The following is a 25855-nucleotide window of genomic DNA, read 5'->3' on the forward strand; positions in this document are numbered from 1 at the left end:
ATATATTTGCACAAAACCTAAATGGTTGGAAATGTAATTTTTTTTTTTTTTTTTTTTAACAAGGGGAGGAGAATTTCTTGCACAAGTCAAAAATTGAACTTTCGACTTGAAGGTATATTTTCAATGGTACAATTAGTGGCCAAGTCATCTATGGTACACTCTCAATTGTAAATATAATTTGCCCAATGAATTTGTTAAATTAACTATACACAAATTATGTAACTTTGTTTAAAAACAATTTTATTATATTTTATTTTAATTTTGCACAATGCATAAGGCTAATGTATTGAAATTCATTAGAGAAAAACAAAAATGATATAAAAACAAATAGTTTGTGGAGCAAAGTGAAAAACAGTTTATTTTGGATGGTAAAATGATATGAATTCTAAATTAAATTCCACAAGACCTAAGATATGGTTGTCCTTAGAACTGGAATCCGTCTAAATCAAAGCAATCTAAACATTAATGATGGGACGCTGTGAAATCTATCATTTACCAAATTCATATATCAAGCCTTTTAATTAATTTCCTATATATATATATATATATATATGCATATTATCATAAGATGGTAATAAAAATTTAAAAATCTTCGTCAAATCTACCACTTACCCAATTTATATTATATTGGATCAAGCCCTTTAATTGATTTCCCATATATTTATATATATATATATATATATATAAAGAACAAACATGAATTTACCAAAGAGCCACCCGTGGACTTTTTTGTTTTTATATATATATATATATGAATGTATCTTTCTGGTTCACCAAACACAGACGACAATTGGAGTGACGACAAAGTGAAGATAGAAAAGAAAAGAGTTCACAAGAAAGTGAAAAACGAAATATATATATATATATATTGCATAATCGCACAGAATTTCATCGGTGGTTATCAAAATTTTTGTTTCTAGTTGAAGGGAAAGTGGGTCCCAACTAACAAAAGTCACATATAAAAGTTGCAACTGCTTCCTAATAATCTCAACCCCTTTGGATTTTTGATGCATGCTTTTTCCGCCATTCACAATCACATGTCTCTCTCTAACACCGTCGTATTCCTTACAAGATTCTTGTCTACTATTATCATCATTCTCTGTATTACCGCCCGTGATTCTCTTGAGCTTCACCTTCCCTCCTCCAATGGAACCTCCGCCTCCCCTCCGGTCTCTTCGCCTCTGCAGCTGCTTATCCACGATCAATATGTATCTCCTAGCTAATTTTTTTTTTTTCTTTTTAATTTTTTTTCTTTATTTTTACTTCTTTTTTTTTTGGTGGTGTTGTTTTTTTGTTTTTAAATATGAAGGTGTTGATTGATAACGGCATAGTTGGACTGAATATATCAAAACCGGAGGGATCAATCAACGGAATAAGCTATAATGGCGTTGACAATTTGCTTGAAGTTCTTAATCCAGAATTTAATAGAGGGTACGCATATTATTCTTGCTATAAATATTTATTAATTCCGAAAAGAAAAAAGTTATTGATATATATATATATATATAAACTTTGGGTTTTCTTTTTGTTCCCCTTTACTTTTTCCTCCCTCAATTGGCTTAGAAGTTTGGTTTTTTTTTTTTTTTTTTCCCTTCTCTTTTTGGGATGGTTAATTTGGTATAATTATTTAAGAGAATTAAGTATAAACTTGGTGATTTTATGCAATTAACTATCTTACTTTTAATTGAGATATTAATTAACGAAATTTTCCAATTAATAATTATTGCATGACCTAGCTGCACGTATTATTATTATTATTTTTTTTTCTGTTCATTTCATTTTATATATAAAAATGTAGGTACTGGGACTTGGTTTGGATTGGTAATGGAAGTATAGGAAAAAAGGGCTCATTGGACAGGTATTAATTGACGAATTAATTAATTACCGTATTATTTATATTCATTAACTATATATAATTGCTACGTAAATTTGTAAAGCTATAACAATTTGGAGTTAATACTTCGGCGTTTTGGATCCATCCATAAGAGTAATCAAGAACAATATTAAAAACAAAAAAATAAATACAAATTTAATTTGTAACAATGCAGGCTTGAAGGGACAGATTTTAAGGTAATGCTGGAAAATGAGGAGCAGATAGAAGTTTCATTCAGCAGAACCTGGAATTTCTCTCTGGAAGGGAAGCTCGTTCCCTTAAACGTTGACAAAAGGTACCTAATCCATTCATTCCTCTTTTTTATTTTTATTTTTAAATAAAATTAATTTTTAAAAATAATTAATTAATTTGTGGCAAAAAAGAGTGATGATTTAGAAGGAACATGCATGCATTTGATTTTGCAAGATTTATAGTGCTTCGGGGTTCGTCTGGCTTTTACTCGTATGGCATTTATGAACACGTGAAGGGATGGCCTGCTTTCAACCTTACAAACACAAGGATTGCTTTTAAGCCCCGGAAAGACATGTATGTAATTTCATATATTTTACTTTCTATTTTTGGTAAAACGTATATATGCATTTCTTTTTTCTTTCCGCAAGTAAAATAGGATATTTAATTAAGATGAAACAATTTTACTTAGTTTTCGTACCAGTCGATCATGACCCATTTAATCATAAGAGCTAAATAACAATTATTGGATTAAAATATATTTCATTAGTAGAAAACCAAAATATTTAGCATATATTAGTTCTTGACTTGTTACGATACGCTAGCTTAACAGCATATTGTAAATTACCTACTCCGCGAGAAACATGAAAAACCTATATCTATTTATTAAATAGGATGTACTAATTGAAACAGTTTAGGAAAAAGAAAGCCCTAAAATTTGCATTAAACAATAGCAACAACATATATATTACAAGTTACCTTGAGACAAGGTAAGAATACAAAAAAATATATATATTTATATATATATATATATATATATATGCAAATAAATAATTCTATACATCAAATATTATAATTGATCCACATCAATAGAATCTATCCTAATAGTTTCCTACAAAATTGTGATCTAATCAATGAGATCAGTCTTGGATCTTGAAGAAGAATTTTAGTACTTGAAAGAGACTTGGTGCATGTTTAGTTAATGTAATAAATATAGAAATTGAATACATGTTCCATAGATTTAGTTTTCTTCATATTTAGTAAATTTTTAAATTTAACAATAATTATTTCATACGAATAGATATACCTCTATTTAAAATAATAGTAATTTTTTTTCAAATTTTAAGAGTTTATATTCCTATGTTTTAATCTGCATAAACTATAAAATATCTTTATTATGTTTAGATTTACATTTATTACCACATAATAAAAACATATAATTAAATATAAAATTTAACTTTTAATTAATTTTTATCAAATTTGAATATTTTTTTTTAAAAAAATATTTATAAAGGCTAAACATTGATTTTCAATCAATATTTTTACTAAACATATAAATAGGAATTGTCATTTCATTTTTCATTTTATTTTTCCATGAATAATTATTTTTATTTTTAGAGAAATAATTATTTTGTATATAAAACGTAGTTTTAGTCAATATTTTAACAAGTTGATCCGCAAAAGTAACATGTGAAACTAATAAGGCACCCTTCTAAACTTGATTATGAACAAAATAAAAGTCCACTTAAATGTGTTTCACATGGGAATGAAGCATTAGATTTGCACACAAGTGGGGCAACACTGACACTGTAATAAATTTTTGAATGCAACAAACCTTGTAGATGTAGAAAAAGCAAATTGATACTTAACCTCAGTCAACGAACAAGCCATAAGATGTTGTTTTTGGAGCACCAAGATATGGGATTATGATCAAGAAACAAAATGTGAGCATAAGTAGATGTACGGCATCTTTATTACCTATCCAATCAGCATTGGAATAGGCATGTAGAAGTATAGGCTAGAACCAAACATGTTCTTACCTTCAAAAAGTGAATGGACATGCTAGAAGGTAAGGGGGTCTGTACAGAATTGGAGTTGAGCAGATTCGTTGAGCCAAAATATCAGACACTCTTAAGACAAGAACATCCTCAACCCTAAGGAAAAGCTAAAGCATGCCAAGGTCCTTTATTGAAATTTTAACTCTAAGATCATGAATACAAGGAGTTTGGCATGCTTGGAGAATCGCTAGTGACGATGAGGTTGTTATACACATAAACAAGCACCAAAAGAGAAACACTACCATTTTTAATAGTGGGTGATTAGATTGAAAGTTAACAAAGCCACGATTAAGAATATAAGTCCGTAACTCAGTATACTAAGGATGTAGTGCCTATTTAAAGCCATAGTTTCCCAAAGGTTAAAGACATGGGATGGATAAGAACCATCAATGAACCTAACTAGTTGAGTCATGAACACATTCAACTTCAAATAACCACTGGGAATGGAATTGTCGACTTGAAGTTGATGAATAGGCCAACCAAATGAAAGAGCCACAACAACATGCACCATGGTTTGTTTAACCATCAGGTTGAAGGTATCATGATAATCCAAAGTAGGTTGTTAATGAAAGCCCTTGGCAACTAGATGCTTCTTATACTGTTTAATTGATCCATCAACCTTATGCTCCCATTTACAACTAACTATATTCTAACTTGGTGTAGGAAGAACTAAAGTCCATGTTCCATTATATAAAAAAGCATTATACTCATCAATCATTGATGCCTGCCAATTAGGATCCTTGAGAGCTTGTTCATGAGAGGTCAGCTCAGTCTAAGACAAATTAAGTAACCAATAGTAGTAAATAAGTCTAAAGATAGTATTCTTGGATCGAATAACAATAGTGGAGCAAATAAGTCTAAAGATAGTATTCTTGGATCGAATAACAATAGTGGACCTATTAGATGGTCGCACGGCTGAAGGAATTGAGTCAAGAGACACCCTGTATAAATGGATTGAGACATAGGCAAGGAACCAAATTCTTGCATATGAGAAGCGGAGTCAGATAGCCTGGATGGAGTGGAATTGACAGGAGAGGTAGGAAACACAGGTTGTGAATGAAAGATAGTCGAAGATATCCCATGAGATGGTGGCGATGGTGAAGAGATCCTAAGCGCTGGCGGAGTAGTAGGCAAAACACGAGAAGTGGGAATGTAGTAGCGATTAGATTCATGAAAAGAGGATTCTAAGAAAATATGGACTTTAGACCTTGCCGTAGAAGATTGGAAGCAAAGGAATTATAAGGAAATGTGGTTTCCACAAAGTCCACATGTCTTGATATGTAAAGCCACTTACTAGTGTGGTCAACACAGATGAAACCACTTTGGAAGGAGGAATAACCTAGGAACAGAAGAAAGAGACTGAGGAGCTATCTTATGAGTGCCATACGACTTAAGCCACGAGTAGCAAAGACAACCAAACATCCCTAGTTTCCCATAATTGGGAGAGGTTCCAAATAAAGTCTCAAAGAGCAAATATAAATGAAATCGGCTGCTATTGTGAGGAAGGCTTTGGACGAGAATGATAAAGAAAGATTAGCTTGAGTAAGTAAGGTTGAACTAGTTTGAACAACATGACGATGATGGCATTTGGCAATATCATTTTGTTGAAGAGTATTACAGGGTAAGATTAGAAAATGAGAACCCCATTGGATATAAAAATTTAAAAAGAAACCTTTAATCCAAAAATTCGTCAACATTATCCAAATAGAAGGAAACAATGGATTTCTTAAAATATTTTTCAATTAAGCTTTTAAACCTAGGAAAAATAAGAGATAAATTAGATTTATTATTAAAAAGATAAAGCCAAATATATTTTCTGTAATAATCTACAAAAATTAAATAATAAGTAAAGACATTAAAAGATTGAATAGGGATAGGACCCCAAACATCCAAGTTAATAAAGTCAAGAAGAGCAAAACTACTCAAAGTGGATTTTAAAGGAAGGCAGTTTTTGTATTTTATTGTTGCAATAATTACAATTCTCAAGTTTAGTAAATGAGGAAGAAATAGAAGATTAAAGCTATGAATAACTAAGACAAAATTTTAGTATATGGGTGCCTAAGACGATTATGCCAGTCAACAATGGGAACCTCGCTATAAGCTAGAGAAGAATGGAATTTGGAAAATTGTTTGACAGAATCTGAAGCATAAACCAACCACTCATAAACACCATCTTTAATCCTTCCTTCTATAAGACATGGCCACCTATGCAGATCATTAACATAAAAGAAAAGATGGTAAGACCTCAACAGAAACATTATCAGAGGCACATAATCGAGAACAGATAAAAGGTTCTTTTTCATATGGAGAAAACAAAGAACATTAGACGACACAAAAGGCTTTGAAGTAGATAATAACTGAGAAGTGCCAGTGTGCATGATCTTAAGATTGATACCATCACCAAGCAGAATTTCTTCGGTCTCATCATAATCATTATGTAATGACAAGTTATGGAGACTTGTAGTAACAAGATGTGAAGCACCAGAGTCAACAAGCCAATTAGGAGATGAAGGTGCCACAAGTGGAATGATATGTGTGAGGTGAGCCCAAGGTGGATGCTATGAAGGCCGCATAGGAGCTGGTAATGATTTTAAGAAAGAGATGGATTAGAGAAAAACCATGGAACCATCGCAAGTAGCTTACAACAAGTTTTAGCATTGAGGCCAGGTATATCAGAAACTTGACAAATCAGGCAATTGACAAAGTAACTAGACCGTAAGAGGTTCACCGGCAAAAGTAAAAGAGTCCGTAATATCTTAGATACTTTGCATTAATCAGACATATGGTTATTAGCCTTAATAGTTTTGCTAAAAGATTCTCGAAGACCCATGAGACGACCATAAAATGAATGAGCATACATCGTTGATAGTTTTGTCCGAACCTATAGTGATAAAGGAAATGAGACAGAGATAATGAGATTGGGAAAGAGTGAAGCAATTAGTTCATTCTGAAGTAACCGGTCCTGTCTTTGTCCAAAAAGAATTGGCAGCAGTGGACTTGGTTTTAAGAAATTGGAGAACATAAGGTAATGCCATCCACATAAGCCATTAAATTATATCCAATAATAAGCAAAGTACCATTGAGTATGGAAGCGGTATAATTTTCTAGAGTCAATTTGAAAGGTGCTTGGGCAAAAACATTTATACAGACTAGTTTAATTATCAAGAACAAACAGATTCCACCACAGAAAGAGTGGAAGGTGGACCTTTGGTGCTAAAAAAACTAATGGCAACCATTATAGATTAAGTTAGACAAGAAGTGATTGATACGTAGGTTAAAAATAAAGAATAAAATAAATAAAAAATAAAAAAGAGAAAGCTTGTTAAGACAATGATGCTTTGCTACCATGAAGTAGTTTAGGAGAAGAAGGAAAGCCATAAAATTTACATTAAACAATAGTAACAATATATACAAATATTTTTTTTTTCAAACTTCTATGGTTCCCATACACCAGTGACGGATCCAAGTGGGGCTCAGGGACATGTGTCCCTTTTCAATTTTTTTTATACATTTAAAAAAATTTTAATTCTTTTTGTTGTTGTTTATTAATTTAGATCTTAAAATTCAGTTGTGCTCCCCTCACCGATCACACCAACTCTCCTGTAAACTAAATATTTTTATCTTTTTGTTTTTCATTTTGGTGTTTTTTTAACCTATAGTATAGTTTTTGTACAATAGTAACTATTACTATAATTGACATATTTTTTGAAGTAAGTATAATCGAAATATAAAAAAAATTTAGCAAAATAATCGTTACTTAAACATTATATTAAATATACTATTTATCATTATAATTATTTAATAACGGAGGAAATATATGATTAAAACAAAAATATGATTATCGCAATACTTATTTATCAACTAACTTTTCGTTTAAATTACACAAAAATTGAGTCGCCAAATTTATGAATTTAATTGTACATTTCTTTTATCTTTATAAAAATATTTAATTTACTTTAGTTAATTAATTACTGCCAAAATCAACTTTGTTTCTTGTTCAAAGAGTATAATTTTTGTTTTTATAAATTTGTAATAATTTTAGTTTGAAAGGCAAATCAAATTTGTCAAAATCATTGAAATTATATTTTTCTCCCAAAAATTTTGAACAAAAATGAAAACGAATATTTAATCCTACCTGAAAATTTCAATTTTTTTGGTAAATTAATGAATATTTTGATCAGTTAAAGTATCATATAGCTATAATTAATTTGGTAAATTTTTTGGTATATTTTAATTAATTAATTAATTTGGTAAATATGTTTAGATGTTTCTCTTTTCAAGATATAAATTTAAGAACAATGTATCCCCAAAAAACAAAAAAAAAAAAAAAAAAAATCAAAAACCATCATATAATGATGGCCACTTGAAAGAATTTCCTAGATCCTGACCCTTTGATATTTGACGTTATTATAAAAAGATCCCTCAAGTTTGAAAATATTAAAATTGTTCCCTGTTGTTAATTTCATCCACCTAAAACACTCTCTCCAATATAGCGTTATAAAAAGATTTATATACCCCTAAAACACTCTGTTCCACATGATGGTACTGTATAAAACTTATATACCTCTAAATTATACTTAAATTTGTAGTATCAATTATACACTTAAGATGAATATACATACATATGTATATTAGACACAACATTATTAAAATCATATCCATATATAAATTGGATTTGAACAAAGCTTAAAAACAAAAATGAACAAAATGGATATTAATTAGTTTACAGTATCTCTCTCGTTACTATTATATTTTCCATAATTTTTTTCAACAAGAATATTGTTCATATTTTTTTAATAAAAAAATACAATAAACATCAAAACCTTCCAACAAGGAAAAAAAAAAATTTAACCAATATAAATGGAAAAAAAAAATTACATCGATTATTGCCATAATGATTACAAAATATATAAATTTATGTAAAATTATGGAAAGGAAAAACAAAATCAAAACAAAAAATAAAAGATCGTAAAACCAACTCCTCTAAATTGCATTTATGAATTGATGATTAGTACAAAACATAAATGCTTAAAAGTATTCGAAGCAAAGAACAATACAACAATTCTGAAAATATACAATCAACAAACAATTTTTTTATATAAAGAAAAAATCTAGAAATTGTTCCCAAAAAAATAAATGAACAATGTACAAGATCTAAACGATGAAACAAGCCCCAAAAAATTCAAAAGATATAGGGAAAAAAAATTAATAAAATCAGTGAACACAAACTAAAAAAACTAAATCAAAATCCATAAAACCAAATTCTTAATCACCAACCCAAGCAAGCTTGATCAAGTCTAAACCCTTAATGATCGAGACCTTCGGATTCTTCAAACTTTTACTATTGATTGCCAAATACATCTCATGTGATGTCCACACTCCCAGTCACCACTATGAATACAATTATGCTTGCATCTCCAGTCAAACTACTATTAGGAAACTGAACAAAATTCTAAGATTGGTTCTGAGCCTATAAAGATGGGGTTAGTTTTCGTTGTTCTCTTCTCAACCTCCTTGTGATACTTCAAAGCAACAAGAGTTTTATCATGAGGATGAGAAGGTGAGGGGTTTCCAACTCCAATGAATAACAACAAGAATAAAGCTATTAAAGCTTTGCATACCAACAAAATTTTAGAGGGGTCAAAAAATTTTCTTGTTCTTCTTATTTTTTATCATGATGGAGGGAAAAAAAAAAAAAAAAAAGCATCTATCATTGAAGAAGATAAGGATGGTGAAGGGAGAAAAGAGAGTTGAGGGGGAGAGAAGAGAGAGAAAGAGACCAAAAAAATAAAAAGTCATATTTTTAAATAATATGATGCGTGTCTGTTTATGATTGGCTTGTTATAGAAGCTAGGTTGGTGTACAGTTGCACCTAAGTTTTTCTCCATTATGCCACGTCATATCTCAACATGCCATGTTAGGATTACCTAGTTACCCTTAAGTCTTTCTCTGTTATGCCATGTAGAGGTGGCAATTTAGATCATGACATGAAGATACAATTCTAAAACGACACAAAATTAATGAGTTTAAATTTATCATAAATGAGTTCAGATCAAATTCAAATCAACCCGTTTAATACAATTAATAAATATGTCAATTTCAAATTAACCTGTTTAACTTGAAATTGATTCAAATTCACCTGTTTAATTAAACATGTTAATTTAATGTTGACTCGTTTAACCTTAAATTGAACCATTTAACTAAATGTTTCAATTAACTAAACGTGTTAATGTAACCTGACACGATTATAATACGTTTAAATTGTAAATTTAATATATTAAATTTACCATTAATAAAACTTTGGCTAATATTTTTTTATTAATAAATATCAAACTTATGTAATGTTGTATTATTAATTTTTTATTAATTAAAATTTATTAAAATAAAATTTATTTACTTAAATATAATATGTTTAACACATATACTGATTTGTGAATATCAAAAAAACAAAAATTAATATGCCTAAGAGTATTGGAGATGTAGAAAATTAAAAACATAATTATTAATAAAGTCTTTTTCATATTAATTTTAAAGAAGTAGTATTAAGTTTATTATATATATTTGTATATCTATATTTAATTATTATATGATATTATTATATTATTATATTATATGTTATATTATTATAAATTTGTAACTATGATTATATAGTTTTACATATATATTTTAATTTTGAATTAATTAATGACTAAGTTATTTTTATTTTATATGAAATAATTAATTTAAACAAAATAATTTATTTAATTAGATAAATTTTGTAAACGGGTCAATTTCGTACGAACAAATCATATTGATCTAAATTAACCCATTTAATAAACGAATTGTACGGGTCATATTAGATTAATTGTTTATTAAAAAGGTCGTTTCAAGTTAAAAATTTCTAATATGATTAATAAACGTATAGGATTCGGATTGAGCAATTTTGACACAGTCGAACATGACACACCAATATAAATTGCCACCCTTGATGCTATGTTTCATATCTCAACACGAAATTACCTAGTTACCCTTATTCCATCAGTTATAATGTTAAGTAGTTAATGGTAAAGATGTAATTTGACATTTTTAAAATTTCAAAGACCTATTTGATATTTTACAAAATCTAATGGAGTGTATTGGATATTAACCCACATTTTAATCCAAAGGGGACCTTGGGTTTAACCTAGCCTGTAGTTACCCTTGTTCCATCAATTATATATAATGTTAAGTAGTTAATGGTAAAGATGTAATTTGACATTTTTAAAATTTCAAATACCTATTTGATATTTTACAAAATCTAATGGAGTGTATTTGATATTAACCCACATTTTAATCCAAAGGAGGCCTCGGGTTTAACCTAGCCTGTACCAACTTTTTTTTAAAGTAAATGCTCCTTTATCGTGTTTTTTAATTTATATCTTTTTTAACTTTTTTTTTTTTAAAAAAATTTACTTTAGTATGGTAAGTTGGAAAGAATATAATTGACTTCCTTTTTCTTTTCTTTTATAAAAATTTCTTTTTCTTTTTTCTTTTTCTTTTCTCTTTTTCTTTTTTTTTAATTTTTATTTGCCGTGTTTAAAATTGATGGATTTGTTTTTTCATAAAATGTTACTCATTCCTTCTCTTTTTTTTTTTCTTTTTTTTCCTCTCTATAATGCTTTTTTTTTTCTTTTTTTTTTTTTTCTCATTCTTCACTTATTTATTTGCCAGGACGAGCTGGACAGTAGAAACATTTACTTAAAAAAACACTCAAATAATATTAAGTTTATTTTTCAATGCAAAATATTTTTTTATTAAAATAGTTACATAGTTTTTTTAATACTATATAACTTCAATAAAGTAACATTATCATAAATAATAATTAAAACTCAATTTAATATATTATGGACTTCGGAAGATGTTAAACTTTTTATAACTTCTTTTTAACTTTATATAACTTTAGATAATGTAACTATTATTGTAAATAATAATTAAAATTCTATTTAACATATTATGGATAATGTAATTCTTTAATATGATTATATAAATAATAATAAAAATAATTTAATCTATATTAAATAATGCAGTTATGTCTAAATAAAATCCATAAGTAATAATTAAAAAAATAAATTTTGTTCTTTTTATGATCCTACACCAAATATTGTATAACATTAACAAAATGTGGCACAATATAAGTCAATATAATACAATATAATAAATTATAGTTTTGCGTACCACACAAGCCTTTTAGGGGAAAAAAAAAATGGAATAAATTAACTAGTTTTCTCATTAATGAACTTTTACTCATTTTATTTGTAAATTAAAAAAAAAAAAGCCAGCTTTCTTAGTTTTTAAAGTTTTTGATGTTAATTTGGAAATTGAATTTGAAACTAGACTAATGAGAAATAAATAATAAATTAAATGTCTAATATGAAACATTTTAAACTTAAAAGTTAAATGTGCAATTTGAATTTAATCTAAACATAGAGTATAAAAATGTAATTAACTATACTTTTTACTTAGTTATACTGATAAATTAAACAATGGGTTTATTGTATTTTGAAATCCTTGACTTTTAGATTTTATAATTAATTTAGGCCGTCAAGGTTTTTAATTCAATAATTTAGACATTTGATTTATAAATTTGTTATAATTTGGACTTCATTTGACTTTGTAATAACACTTTTTAATTGTGGTCTATATCAAATTTTAAATTAAAATATATTAAAAATTTAAATTTTTAAAACTACTTTTAAAATTTTATACCCTTAATATTTTCTAATCCAAAATATGATATAATATAATATCAATTACATAGGACAATTGTTAAACATTGTCAACCAAAAGTCAAAAAGGTTCAAAATGTTAATAAATCAAAAAAATCGATTGTCTAAATTACTAAATCAAAAAATTAAAGTTTAAAAAGTAAGAGAATCAAAATGTCATTAACCCCTTAAACTATCTTTATTAAGTTAAAGTTCTTTAGATTTCACAAATGGTTATGGTTAATACTTTTGCTGTGTTTCCTTTTTGAAATTAAAAAAAATGGTTTTATTTTAGAAAGCAAAAAAGATTGATTTTTTTTTTCATTGCATAACATAAATTGAGAAAATAAATAATATATATATATATATATATATATATATTGTGAAGCACAAAAAAAAACTAAAAAATAAAAAAGAAGTTACGCATATATACATATATACAATTTTTTTAACGCAGGTTTTGAAGCTCATATTATAATGGGCTCCGAAATTTTTGTTTTTTTTGTTATTTTTTATTATTAATCTATTTTTTTTTGTTATTTATTATTATTAATCTATATAATACAGTAATAATAAGTAAATATAACTCAGGAACAATGATGTGGAACAATTCCAATAAAAATAACTTGATTTCTTGAAGAAATCAATTAGGATATTTTTATTACATAAAATAACTATTTTAAAAAAATAAAAATTTATATTTATATATAAAAAAATTTTCATTATACTATCAAATTAATTCTATATAGTTTTATTATAAATTTATAATTTTATTTTTATTTAAAATTATTATTCAAAATATTATTAATTAAATATATTTATGTTTAGAAATATAAAGTTGGATATTTTAAATATGTTTTCAAATATATAATTAAATATTTTTAAATATAAATATATTAAATATATTTAAAAATATCGACTAACATTCTCTCTCTCTCTTTCTCTCTCTCTCTCTCTATATATATATATATATATATATATAGATATAATATATATTACATATATATATAGCAAATATTACAGAAATGCTAAAAGCTAAATAACATTTATATTTATTTAAAATACTGAATTTGTCGTGTATATACATGTATAAATATATATACAGGTTTCACTACATGGCCATAGCAGACAACAGGCAGAGATATATGCCCCTTCCCGACGACAGAGAACCAGACAGAGGCCAAGAATTGGCTTACCCTGAAGCAGTTCTTCTCGTGAATCCCATTGAGCCAGAGTTCAAAGGCGAGGTATTTCTTCCACCTATAATTTCCTTTCCTGTCTCTTTTTCTTCTTCAACCTAAAATATAACTTCTTTCTTTCTTTTCTTTCTTATTTTCTCGTCACTTTCTCGAAGAATCCTAGAAAATACTTTCCCTAACACTCACGAAAATCTATGTGAATTGATGTGAGTGGCTGTTGCAGGTGGATGACAAATATGAGTATTCGGTCGAAAACAAAGACAATCGGGTTCATGGGTGGATATCCAGTGACCCGCCGATCGGATTCTGGCAAATCACTCCAGGTGATGAGTTCCGATCCGGTGGGCCCCTCAAGCAGTGCCTAACCTCCCATGTGGGCCCAACCAACCTTGCTGTAAGCATTTCTCAGAAATCCATTTGCTTTGATTTTTTCTTTTTTACTATTTTATTTTTGAAATTGATTTAACTTTTGATTGGAAAAATGGGCGGAAACCAGATATTTCACAGCACCCATTATTCAGGAGAGGATTTGATAATGAAGTTTGGGAGTGATGAGGAATGGAAGAAAGTCTATGGTCCAATTTTTATGTACATGAATTCTTTTTCCAATGGAGGTGATGACCCACTTCAAGAATTGTGGGAGGACGCCAAAAACCAGGTTACCAAGAAATTTTTATTTTTTTTTAATTTTTAGTAATAAAAATGAAAATGAGCATTTGGGTTTCTGGACTTTTATACGTTTTGATTGGTGAATTGGAAAATAAATTTTTGCAGATGAAGGTTGAAGTTCAGAGTTGGCCCTATGATTTTCTGGAATCCAATGAGTTTCCTGCACGGGATCAACGAGGTAACATTAGCGGCAGATTACTAGTTCATGACAGGTTATTACTTTCTTCTCTTAGCCTTGTTTTTGCTAAATACTAATATTTTGTTTTCAAATATTTTTAAACTTGGAATTTTATTTGGATTTCATCAAAGAACCAATGCATGATTTTTATTTTAGTTTCTAGCGTCATTTTGGTCTAGTTTTCTTAGTTTGAGAGAGCTTATGCAAGGTTTGGAGTTTAGATTTTGGAATAGCATTTCAATCTTTATTATTTTCATGAAAATCATAATAAAATGTTTAATTACAATTTTCCACTGAAAATATGTAAGAATTTCACATTCTTTTGTTTTTTTTTTTTTTTGTTTCCTTCATAAGAATTTCACTTTTTGTTGTTTCTTTCTTTCCAAATGCCAAACCTAACGCCACTGCAGTAGGAAATGGAAATTTAGGACCAGTTTGAAGTTATGCTATCATAGGAAATTTGAAATGTTTGAATCTCACAAAATTTAAGCAGCAGTGTTGTTTTAATTAAATTTTGTCCTCATTTTATAAGACATATTTTGGTCATGGTCTTGAATATTACACTTTTGTATAGGTATGTTAGCAAGGAACATATGCCTGCTGATGGTGCATTTGTGGGGTTGGCAGCCCCAGGGGATGTTGGATCTTGGCAAAGAGAAGCCAAGGTATATACATTTATATTCTCCTTCTGGCTAATTAATAGTATGTTGTAGTTGTCCTGGAAAAGGAGTCTTGGGTTCAAATATTGTGCTTTAGTCTTTACATGAAAAAGTAACACATATTCACTTGGAAAATATAATTCCATGCTGTTATAAATTAGGAAAACTTTTCAACCTGCAGGGTTATCAATTCTGGGCCAGAGCAGACAAGCATGGATATTTCTCTATTAACAATACACGTGTAGGCAACTATAATCTATATGCTTGGGTTCCTGGTTTCATTGGTGATTATCAATATGATGTTCCTGTTACAATTACAGCAGGTAGTGCTCTCTCACTTCCAAAAAAAAAAAAAAAAGGGAAAAGTAAAAAACAGAGAATTTTCTTGTTTGCATTCAGGAATCTTGAATTGGTTTTTGGTTTCCAAAAAATTTGTGCTTATCAATTTTGTTGCAGGTGTTGAAATGGATGTTGGTTGTCTAGTGTACGAGCCTTCAAGAGATGGACCAACTCTCTGGGAAATAGGCATCCCAGACCGCACTGCTGCAGAATTTTTTGTTCCTGATCCTAACCCGAAGTACATCAACAAACTTTATGTCAATCATACTGACAAGTATGTAAGAACTTATGCACACTGGAGTATGAATGAATGCTAATTGTCTTTATGATTTATCCTATGCTAATTGTCTTTATGATTTATCCTTTAGTTTTGAGTACCATGTTTGTTTTTTCTAAAGTGTATGTGTAATTTATTCATATCAATATTGATTGTAATTGGCAGGTTTAGGCAATATGGACTGTGGGAAAGATACACAGATTTGTATCCTGAAACTGACTTAGTTTACACTAATGGCCTCAACGACTACAAAAAAGATTGGTTTTTCGCTCAGGTCACCAGGTTTGTTTTTCACACCTGTTTTCATTCAAGATCTGCTATTATGACAATATTGACCTCTATAAATTCGATAATTTTGCCTCACAAGCTTATGCTTGTTTGCAGGAAGGTAGACAATAATACATACCAAGATACTACGTGGCAAATAAGGTTCAGTCTCGACGCCGTGGAAGACAGTGAAAGCTATAAGTTGCGAATAGCACTTGCAACTGCACATGTGTCTGAATTGCAAGTATGTCAAAGAGATCACCTCTAACATACTTCATATTTATACAAATATAAAGAAAATAATCAAACTTATTTTTCTTTACATTTTTTTACTTACCTACATGTGCAAGAATGAATTTATATACAAGTTTGTGCAGCATTGTGAGGATTTGGATCTACCATGCAAACAGATGCATTATCCTTGTTTTCTTCTATATATGTCAATATTCATGGTGACAATACTTATCTATTTTTAGAAACACGTGCAACTGATTTTGAAAAACAATTTTTTTTCACTGAAGGTTCGGATCAATGACCCAAAAGCAAACCCTCCTGATTTTTCAAGTGGAGTAATTGGGAAGGACAACACCATTGCCAGACATGGAATTCATGGTCTCTACTGGCTATTCAACATAGACGTTCCTGGCTCTAAGCTTGTGGAAGGAAATAACACTATTTTTTTGACAAGAACAAATAGCACTAGCCCTTTCCAGGGCATAATGTATGACTATATTCGTTTGGAGGGCCCTCCTGATTTGAATAAGAATCTGGGTTTACAATAATAAATTGAATTGAAAAAAAAAAAAAAAAACTATATTTCTCTTTTTTTAGTAATCTATAGGATATAGATGGTGATTCGTATTATTTTTATTAATCTTCTTCATGTAAAACCTGCTTAGATGGGGAAAATCGTATTGTCATTGAAAGTGTTAAAGGGGGAGGACTATCCCTCATTGTATAGTCCAATCATTCAACCTGACAAAAAGGGAATCTTTTATTTATCCATATTTTAACTAAGAAACTAGATGAAACATGAAGAATGCTAGAATTGTAATAGCTGTCTAATTTTTGTTTTTAAAAAAATAACTTTATAAACATCATTTTGTATTAAAAAAATAAATAAATAAAACGCAAAAAACTAAAAACTGAAAAACTAAAAATAATAATAATATTTAAGGAGAATTTCAATCACTTCTCGAGGTTTGCTAAAAAATCATTCAGCCCTTTTGAGGTTTCAAAATTCATCCCAACATTCAACTAGTTAGAAAGCAACATAGGTTGATTTATAGAAAGTTTGTTTTGCCCTTGATATTTAATGAAACATTTGAAGTTTAAATTATTACTAAAAAAAACCAACCTACCTTTTAGCATAGAAGTTAAAATATATATATATATATATATATGTATGTATGTATAGTAAGAATAAGAGTAAGAATAATGCCATTAAACTGCATATAAATTTAATTGTATTTATGAATTAGTCGATATTTACTGTGAACGTGCATTCTCTTAGGTAGGTAGAGCATTGTGGATGTTTCTGATGGCTTCTAAGAGATGCTCTGATCTCAAAGGTTTGCACAAGTGAGCGTCCATTCCAGCCTTGATGGTCATGGTGACTACCTCACCATCTCCGTAAGCGGTCAATGCAATGATTGGAACATGAATACCATAAGACTCCTCTATCTTCCTTATCTGTCTAGTTGCTTCACACCCATCCATTATTGGCATCTGCTTAACACAAAAATTTCATATATGTTACACTTCTAAAATTTATAATTCTAAATCTAAGGTAATTTAAAAGCTAATAAAAAAAGTTTTTGTCAATCTGATGTGAGCTCGATTGTAGTGTGTATATATATATATATATATATATATATAAGATGAGCCAATCATTTACTAAAAAATTTAAAAAAAAAAAAAAAAAAACTTTTTTATTGATTCCATAATACTAATAACTTCTTTTATCACAAATTTCCTTTGACTAAAATATGCATTGTTGAGTGGATTAACTAGTCATGATATGATAGAAATCATAATCTTTACCTTGCAATCCATCAGAATATAGTCATAAGGAAGAATCATGGAAGCTCCTCCTTGTTTCATTTGCTTCCCCAAACCATTGCAAACCAGCTCCAAAGCTTCCTTTCCATTCTCACAGAGCTCAACACTAGCACCAAGCCGTGAAGTTTGATGCTTAGCAAGTTTGCCCAATACACTACTATCTTCAGCAATCAAAATCTTCTTTCCCTTCAAGGGCTTCTCACTTTCCTCTTGAATATTTCCCTCCTGATGAAGTTCTTGCTCATGGTACCTATATGATGAACATGGAGTTTCAGCAACTCTTGCACTTCCTCTCTTTGGAAATGGACCACCAAACTCTGGAAGAATTCTCACCACTTCGTACAAACAAGTTCCATGGAAAGGTTTATACTTGATAATATCGTCTGAATCGAAAATATCCCTCTTGCTGTTGAAGCCAATCCTATCATGTAAAAGAGGATTTGCCAGCCAAACAACCTTACAAGTACAAAAATCACCGTGAAGTTTACTTTTGAATTTGCTTACAATCTTATATAGTTCTGAAAATGGTCCTGCAGTGACATCGATTACTAGTAATATGATGCCCGATGCACCGCGAAGATGTGTCTTTTTGAATAGTGAGATTATGTAATTGTTATTTGCATCAATGGAAGTTAAAGGAAAATCATTTGCTCCAAAGCTGGAGTTACCGGATGCAGATTTGCTCAAGCAATCATTGTGGAAACTAAAATCCAATTTCCCTGAAAGACTGTGATGGAAAGTGTTGTTCCATAATTTGTGTTTTACTCTCTTAAGAGTATGAGGAAGTTGTTCCCATTGATCCACCACTAGTACTTTTATCCCAAGGCTTTCCATGAACTTCTGCGAAATTATTCGTCGTTGGTGATTTTTGATCAACAAAACGACGTTCGAACCCTCTACCTTAGGACTGGATGGGTGACGAACACCGATTCCAAGGCTTGGAGAGTGAATGATCAAGCGGGGACTTGGTTTTTGAATGTTCAACGTGGGGCTATGAGTCTGAGTACTAGTTATTCCAGAGTCATCTTGATGCATAACATCCATGGAATCAATCACTATTTCAATATTTTCTTCTTTGGTATCATTGTAAGACGTAGCCTCACATACAGAGAGAAGAACATTGAATCTAAAGCAACTTCCTTTTTCTCCTATTTCCTTGTCCACAATTCCAATTTCTCCATGCATCAGACGTACCTAAAAAATAGAAACGTCAATGTGAGTATTTTTATATATTTAAAATTAAATTCTCTCATCCATGACTCTAGAATAAAATAAAGTTAAGAACAACTTCCACGCACTTATAGTCACCCTTACATGGTATCTCTTAGTGCTTATGCTTACAGGTTGCTCCTGAACTTTATTTAACTTTAGTCCAAGATCCTGGATAAGAGCTTTATTGGTATTTGAAAATTTTCTTATACAGATCCAGGACTAAAACAAATAATAAAAACAAGTTACAAGCGCTTGCAAACGTCTTTATTAGTGATTGAAGACTCCTATTACCGCTTATAAACTGTTTCCGATCTAAAGTTTCATAGATAAGAGCCTCACTTTATATTGAATGTATGAAATATTAATATTTAATACTTACCAGAGATTGTACAATACCAAGTCCCAAACCAGTACCTCCAAGCCCAAGAGCTGTTTCTTTCACTTGGACATAGTTTTCAAACACTGCTTTTTGCTTCTCTTTAGGAATTCCTTTACCTGTATCATCCACTTCAAATACAAAATCCATGGCATTGGGATCATCCATGGTTTCCATGTCATCATGATGTGCTTTGTTGTTCTTGTGGAATAGGCAACACAAGTGTCTTAGTACTAAACCATTCCGGTTCGAAGCAGCGATTGAGTTCTTCAAACTCGGTTTTTGAACCCAAGCTCGAACTGTTACATGTCCCTCTGTAGTAAATTTCACAGCATTACTTAACAAATTACATAGTATTTGTTTAAGCTTTCCTCTATCACCTTTTACATGTGAAAACCTCATAAGAGACCCATCAAAAGGATCCAAAACCACATCTACTCCTTTCTTTATACCACCAGGGTGATAAAGATCAACAACATCTTCAACAAGTTGTGCCACATCAAATCTTTCTTCTTCTAATTGCATCTTACCCGCTTCAATTTTGCTCGTATCAAGAAAAGAATTTAATATACCTAAAAAATAGAACCTAGAAAAAATCATTTATTGAATCATATGTAAATATAAACTAAAAAAGAGGTTATTGGATAGTAAAAAAAATGAAGAAAATTGTATAAAAATTCCATTGAATTTACCTAAAAGGTCCTTGATACAAGCTTCCATTTGTTTCAAATTTGTTTCAACTTGGGAACCAGGGACAACTTCATCATAGCATATCTCTATCAAACCGGTAATGCCGGCCAGAGAAGCTCGAATGTCATGGCTCGCACTAGCTATGGCTAGACTTTTGTTCATACTCTTAGTTTCAGCTTGTCTGGTTGCCTCTATTTGTTTTATGAGTGATGCACACAAATGCATCTCTCTCCTTGCAGCTCTAACAATTATGAAACCAACACTTACAATGGACACAACCATTATAATGATTGCTGATATAAAGAGTATGAGTTCCATTCTGCCAAAGAGTTAATGTATATTATCCTTAGTGATGAAAATTAATATTCTCAATAACCATTAAAAAAAAAAAAAAGAACACACGAACTAGATTTCCCAAAAATAATTGAACTCATTCAACAAAAGTACAAATTAAAACTTTCTAATACAACTTTAACATCCTTCTGGAATCTAAAGTCAAACCCAGAAATGTAATTACTCAAGAACTCAAATAAACTAACAGAAATAAATCAAATAAATCAAATTCATATAATTTTGCCCCAAAAAATCTAACCCCATTCAGAAAGGTACAATCTTTGATTAAGAATTTACGAATACGAATACTCACAAATTTAAGTGTTAACAGTCATATCAGGAAGAGCGTAAAAAGCGTACCCGTAGAAGTAACAAAAGAGGTAAAAGAGCTGGCTCTGTAAAATCATACTGTTGCTGCTAGCAGGCTATGAGCCTAAAATTTAAGCCATTTTTTTGAACATATATAAAAAATAAATATTTTATCCTTGTATTATCCATTTTCAACTTCAATACAAATTCATATGTTTGTTTCTATGTTTTTGAATTGAAATAAAACTATTGTGAATAAATCAAAACAATCTATTAATATTCAAAATTAATATATATTTTTGCAGTCGGCTGCATTTTATTAAAAATACACAAGGCGTGATTAACATGTTTAACAAAGTTTTCAAAATATCAAATAAATTTTACGTATTTTAATCAAAATGTATTAAAATAGCGGCTGTAGGTTGGCAAGTGATTATAGGATTTTGCCAAAAACTCCCAAAATTTAAGAGTAATTAATTAATTATTTATTTATCATTATTATTATTAATATTTAAAACAAGTTGTTGTAGGTTGGCAAGTAGCATTGTAGAGTTCAAGTTAGTGCAAACACTTTTATATGCAACTATTAAATAAACCGTTTATAAAATTATACAAGAATATAAATTGTTCCGGTTACATTGCACATGACATAGTGTAACAAATGAAACTAGAACAATTGTATATTTTCAGGTGGCTTGTGTTGACATGGTGGCAGGTAAAGCATACACATCTATTTTGAATATCACTTTAGTCCTTTATAATTTGAAATTTTGCAAGCACGCATCCCTATGTAAGAAAATATCATTATGGTCCTTTTATATTATATTTTTGTTTCATTTTAACCTTTCACATTTTATTTATTTTTTTCATTTTAGCCACTTTTTGACTAGAATGACACTTAACTTTTTAATTATTTATATAATGAATAATTCATTTATTATTTTATTTTTTATATCTGTTCTCAAAAGATAATTGTAATTTCATTTTATTTTTTTAGATATAAATGTTTTAGGAAGTAATTTGTAGTTAATAATTAAAAACATTGGAGTATTTTATAACTAAAAAAAAATGTGATTGGTCTTTGTAAATGGTTTTTTTCTTTTGTGAAAATTTCATTCATCTACACCTTAAAGGTTTGATTAAAATTTAGTAGCACCCCAACGTTTGAAAATTTATCACTATCCCTTAGAGTTTTGAAAAATTATAATTAATTCTCCGAAGTTTTGATAATTATCATTTACCACCCTAAGAGTTGATTTTTTATAAAACTGATTTTTGAAAATACTATTCATGATATGTGGAAAGGGAAAATTTTCATCTAAGTCAAAGATTAAATCTTAGAGGTAGAGGTGATCTCTTAGTAGAATTAATAGACCAAGCCTATGCGTACTATAATAATATTGTACATTAAAACATATCATTAACTATAAATTTCATTTTTATAAGGACAAACAATATGATTAGAAACGATAAATAAATTAAAATTTTAATATATATTATTACATAAAAAGATCATAAAATAAAGTTTTGATATTTATTTAAAATTAAAGGGTAAAATACAGTTTTCATAAATGAATTTACACAAAAATCAACAACAAATAGATGTACGTAATAAGTTTTTAAACTCTGGGCATAACAAGTTAATTTTCATCAAACCTAAAAGAGTATAGATGAAATTTCTCCTTTTCTTTTCTTGTTTTATATATTTTGAATTAAAAATTGGTTAAAATTGTCTTTTTGATTAAAATATATTATAAGTTTACTAAGTTAGACCAGTAAAAGGGGCTAAAACGAAACAAATATTAAATGTGCAGGGAGTCTATGGTGAAAATTTTCCAAATATTGATGCATTCGTGCAAAAAATTCAAAATAGAAGGAGTTAAAGTGGTATTATACCATTTAAACTAGTATTAATGAATTGCAGAATAGAAGAACAATTATTTTCGGCGGAAATAAATAAATAATTAAGAAGATTACAGAATGAGACATAAACACCTATTAGGAGGCAATGTAAGAGAGACATAGCAACATGAACAAAATAAATAGAAATAAAAAGACCACATATAAGAGAGAGCTTTTCAAAAAACAACAAGGTGGCAACATAAACAAAATAAATAGAAATAAAAAGACCACATATAAGAGATAGCTTTTCAAAAAAACAATGTATAAGAGAGAAAAGAAAGCGAGAGAGAGACAACTAGAGACGGAAAACAGACCTGGGAAGGAGTGCCAGAGAGTGTTGCGGGTCGGACACGACACACCCGAAAGTAGGCTTTCACCGGTTGGAGAGGAAAAACCGGCAAAGAGAACGACTCTGTTTCGGTTATGGGATTTGTCTTGGGGGGCGTGGGGAAGGAGGCTAACACTGTTTAATAAAGGGATTTAGGTTTATATTGTAATTTTTATTAGTGTAATTGTAATTTTGAGCTTTTACTTTTTTTGATCGCTCCTCTTTCCATAATTATTATTATTATTATTATTTTTTTTTGGAAAAAAAAAAAGGTACAACAAAATGTTTAAAAAGTACAGAAATCTAGTTTGTTCTGACTGCTAACTATATTTTCTAAAATAAAAAAATAATAATAATACTGTCTTCAAATTTGTTAGCAAAAATAGAATGCTTTTTAAACTTATTTATATAACAAGCTGGTTAGATTTTATATAAAAGAAATTATATGGAAGAAAATCATTATCAATATACATTAATTTTAGATAATATATCAATATATTAGAAACTTTGTACAACAAGAAAATAAAGTTCAATTATTATTGTTATTATTATTATTCTGCAAATAAAGTTATTGATCTTTACTTATTTTATAATTATAGTTAAAATACTATGATTTTATTGGCACCTTATTTTTTTTAAAAAAAAAATATATATATATATATATATATATAAATATATATAGATTTAATTATTATTTTTTGGTAATTAAATTAGTATTGATTACTTTGTATTAAGTTGTATTTTAATATAAAGTAATATAAAACAAAAACTAAAGTAAATTTATGTTACCATTTGATTGATATTATTGGAATAAATATGTAAAGGAGCTAAATTTTTTTAATTAGCCTTTCTAATTTTTTTTTTCTTGAGGATAGTTTAATTTACTTTTCAAAAAAATAAAAAATGATTGACATATTTTACGATAATGACTTACTTCAAATCTAAATATATAAAATTGATTAGCTAAGACGACATTTAAATATATTGTCAACTTTCAATCTTCCGTATCCATCATAAATGAGAAGATCTAAACCATTACAGATTAGATAAATTAATAATTTTAAAATTTATTTTTATTTGGGTATAACTCTCCAACGATTAATCATATAAAATGTTTTGACACTCACATAATTAATATAGGCTAATTTTTATGGGAACATACCCAAAGGCGGTGGAAAAGATTAAACTTTTACAGATTAATTGCCTTTTAGCTAATTCTTATCAGAAAACACTTAAAAATATAAATATATATATATATAAATATATATTCATTTTATGTTTTTCTTTTTTGAATAAATGCTATTTTTTCAAATAACAAGCAAAAATAAAATAGGGATAGACCCAAAAAAGGCTATGACTATTTTATTACATTATTATTACAATCTTGATAACAATCTTGATAATTGAGTATTTTTATTATTATTATTATTATTATTTGAACCTATGAGTACTTTATTATTTGAAACCAGGTTTCCAAGTACAAAATTTTGTAGTGCATATATATATAATTTTTTTTCTTTCTCTTTTATGTATCTATTAAGCTATATTGGCAAAGATTTGCATAGTTTATTTTAGATAACTGTTTGGCCACTTGTTTTAAAAAATATTTTTGTTTGTGAAAACAGAAAATTATTCTTAAAACAAAAATGTATTGTTTGGTTATCAGTTTTCAAAAACTATTTTCAAAGAATAAATGGAAAAGAAAACAAAAAATAGAAAATAATAAAAAGACGTTTTTTTTTTTTATAGTTTTTAAAAAAATTAAAAGTATGTTGGTTCACTGCATCTAATGCTTAAGTGTTGACAGAGGAGAGTAAGAATGACAGTATGCTCCGCACAATCCAAAAATGTGTGCACCGTCCCTAAAAGTATGTTTTTAGTTTTTGAAAATTGTTTTAAAATACAATTGACCAAACATTTATTATTTTCATAAAATAATAGAAAACTGTTTTTGTTTTATATTTTGAAAACAAAAAATAAAAAACAACATCAAACAAATCCTAAATATTTAGTAACGGGTTTCGCAATAATAATAATTGGAAGGACAAAAGAAATAAAACTCTTAGGTGCTTCTAGAAAAAAGAACCAAAAAAAAAAAAAAAAGTAGAACATAATAAGCGTATCTTCGCAAAGACATAAGGCATATTTTACTTTAGAGTTAAAACTATTTATACGAGAAAATAAGCACTCGGTAATGTGTTCGGCAATAATAATAATAATAATCATCTGATAGAAATAAGAAATAATACTCTTAGGTGCTTCTAGAAAATTGAGAAAGTAAAACATAATAATGGTTTTTACAAAACAAAAAAAAATAAAAAAAAAAGAAAAAAAGAAAAAGCTTTATGTATTAAATCATTAAAAGGATGTAAATGCTTAAAAGAAAAGGAAAAAAAAAAGAAAAGAAAAAATTTATAATTATGTATGGGGAAA

General features: G+C 28.6%; 2 protein-coding genes across 2 annotated transcripts; one reads left to right on the forward strand and one right to left on the reverse strand.

Moving 5' to 3' along the window:
• The first annotated feature begins 1008 nt into the window (after positions 1–1008).
• Positions 1009–17212, forward strand: LOC107421354 (rhamnogalacturonate lyase B). The gene is made up of 15 exons (XM_048475027.2): positions 1009–1208; positions 1310–1431; positions 1799–1858; positions 2049–2168; positions 2300–2419; positions 13729–13870; positions 14046–14216; positions 14319–14480; positions 14597–14703; positions 15244–15334; positions 15510–15651; positions 15785–15941; positions 16110–16226; positions 16329–16455; positions 16733–17212. The coding sequence occupies exons 1-15, from the start codon at positions 1038–1040 to the stop codon at positions 16991–16993; spliced, it is 2070 nt and encodes a 689-aa protein (XP_048330984.2). The 5' UTR covers positions 1009–1037; the 3' UTR covers positions 16994–17212.
• A 447-nt stretch (positions 17213–17659) lies between these two features.
• Positions 17660–20868, reverse strand: LOC107421359 (histidine kinase CKI1). The gene is made up of 4 exons (XM_048476341.2): positions 20553–20868; positions 19864–20432; positions 18255–19466; positions 17660–17939 (listed from the first exon to the last, which is right to left on the reverse strand). Exons 1-4 carry the CDS (start codon positions 20866–20868, stop codon positions 17721–17723), a joined length of 2316 nt encoding a protein of 771 aa, XP_048332298.2. The 3' UTR covers positions 17660–17720.
• Positions 20869–25855: the final 4987 nt, after the last annotated feature.

This window comes from Ziziphus jujuba, chromosome 5 (assembly GCF_031755915.1).
Source record: "Ziziphus jujuba cultivar Dongzao chromosome 5, ASM3175591v1".
In the NCBI taxonomy this organism is placed as follows: domain Eukaryota; kingdom Viridiplantae; phylum Streptophyta; class Magnoliopsida; order Rosales; family Rhamnaceae; genus Ziziphus; species Ziziphus jujuba.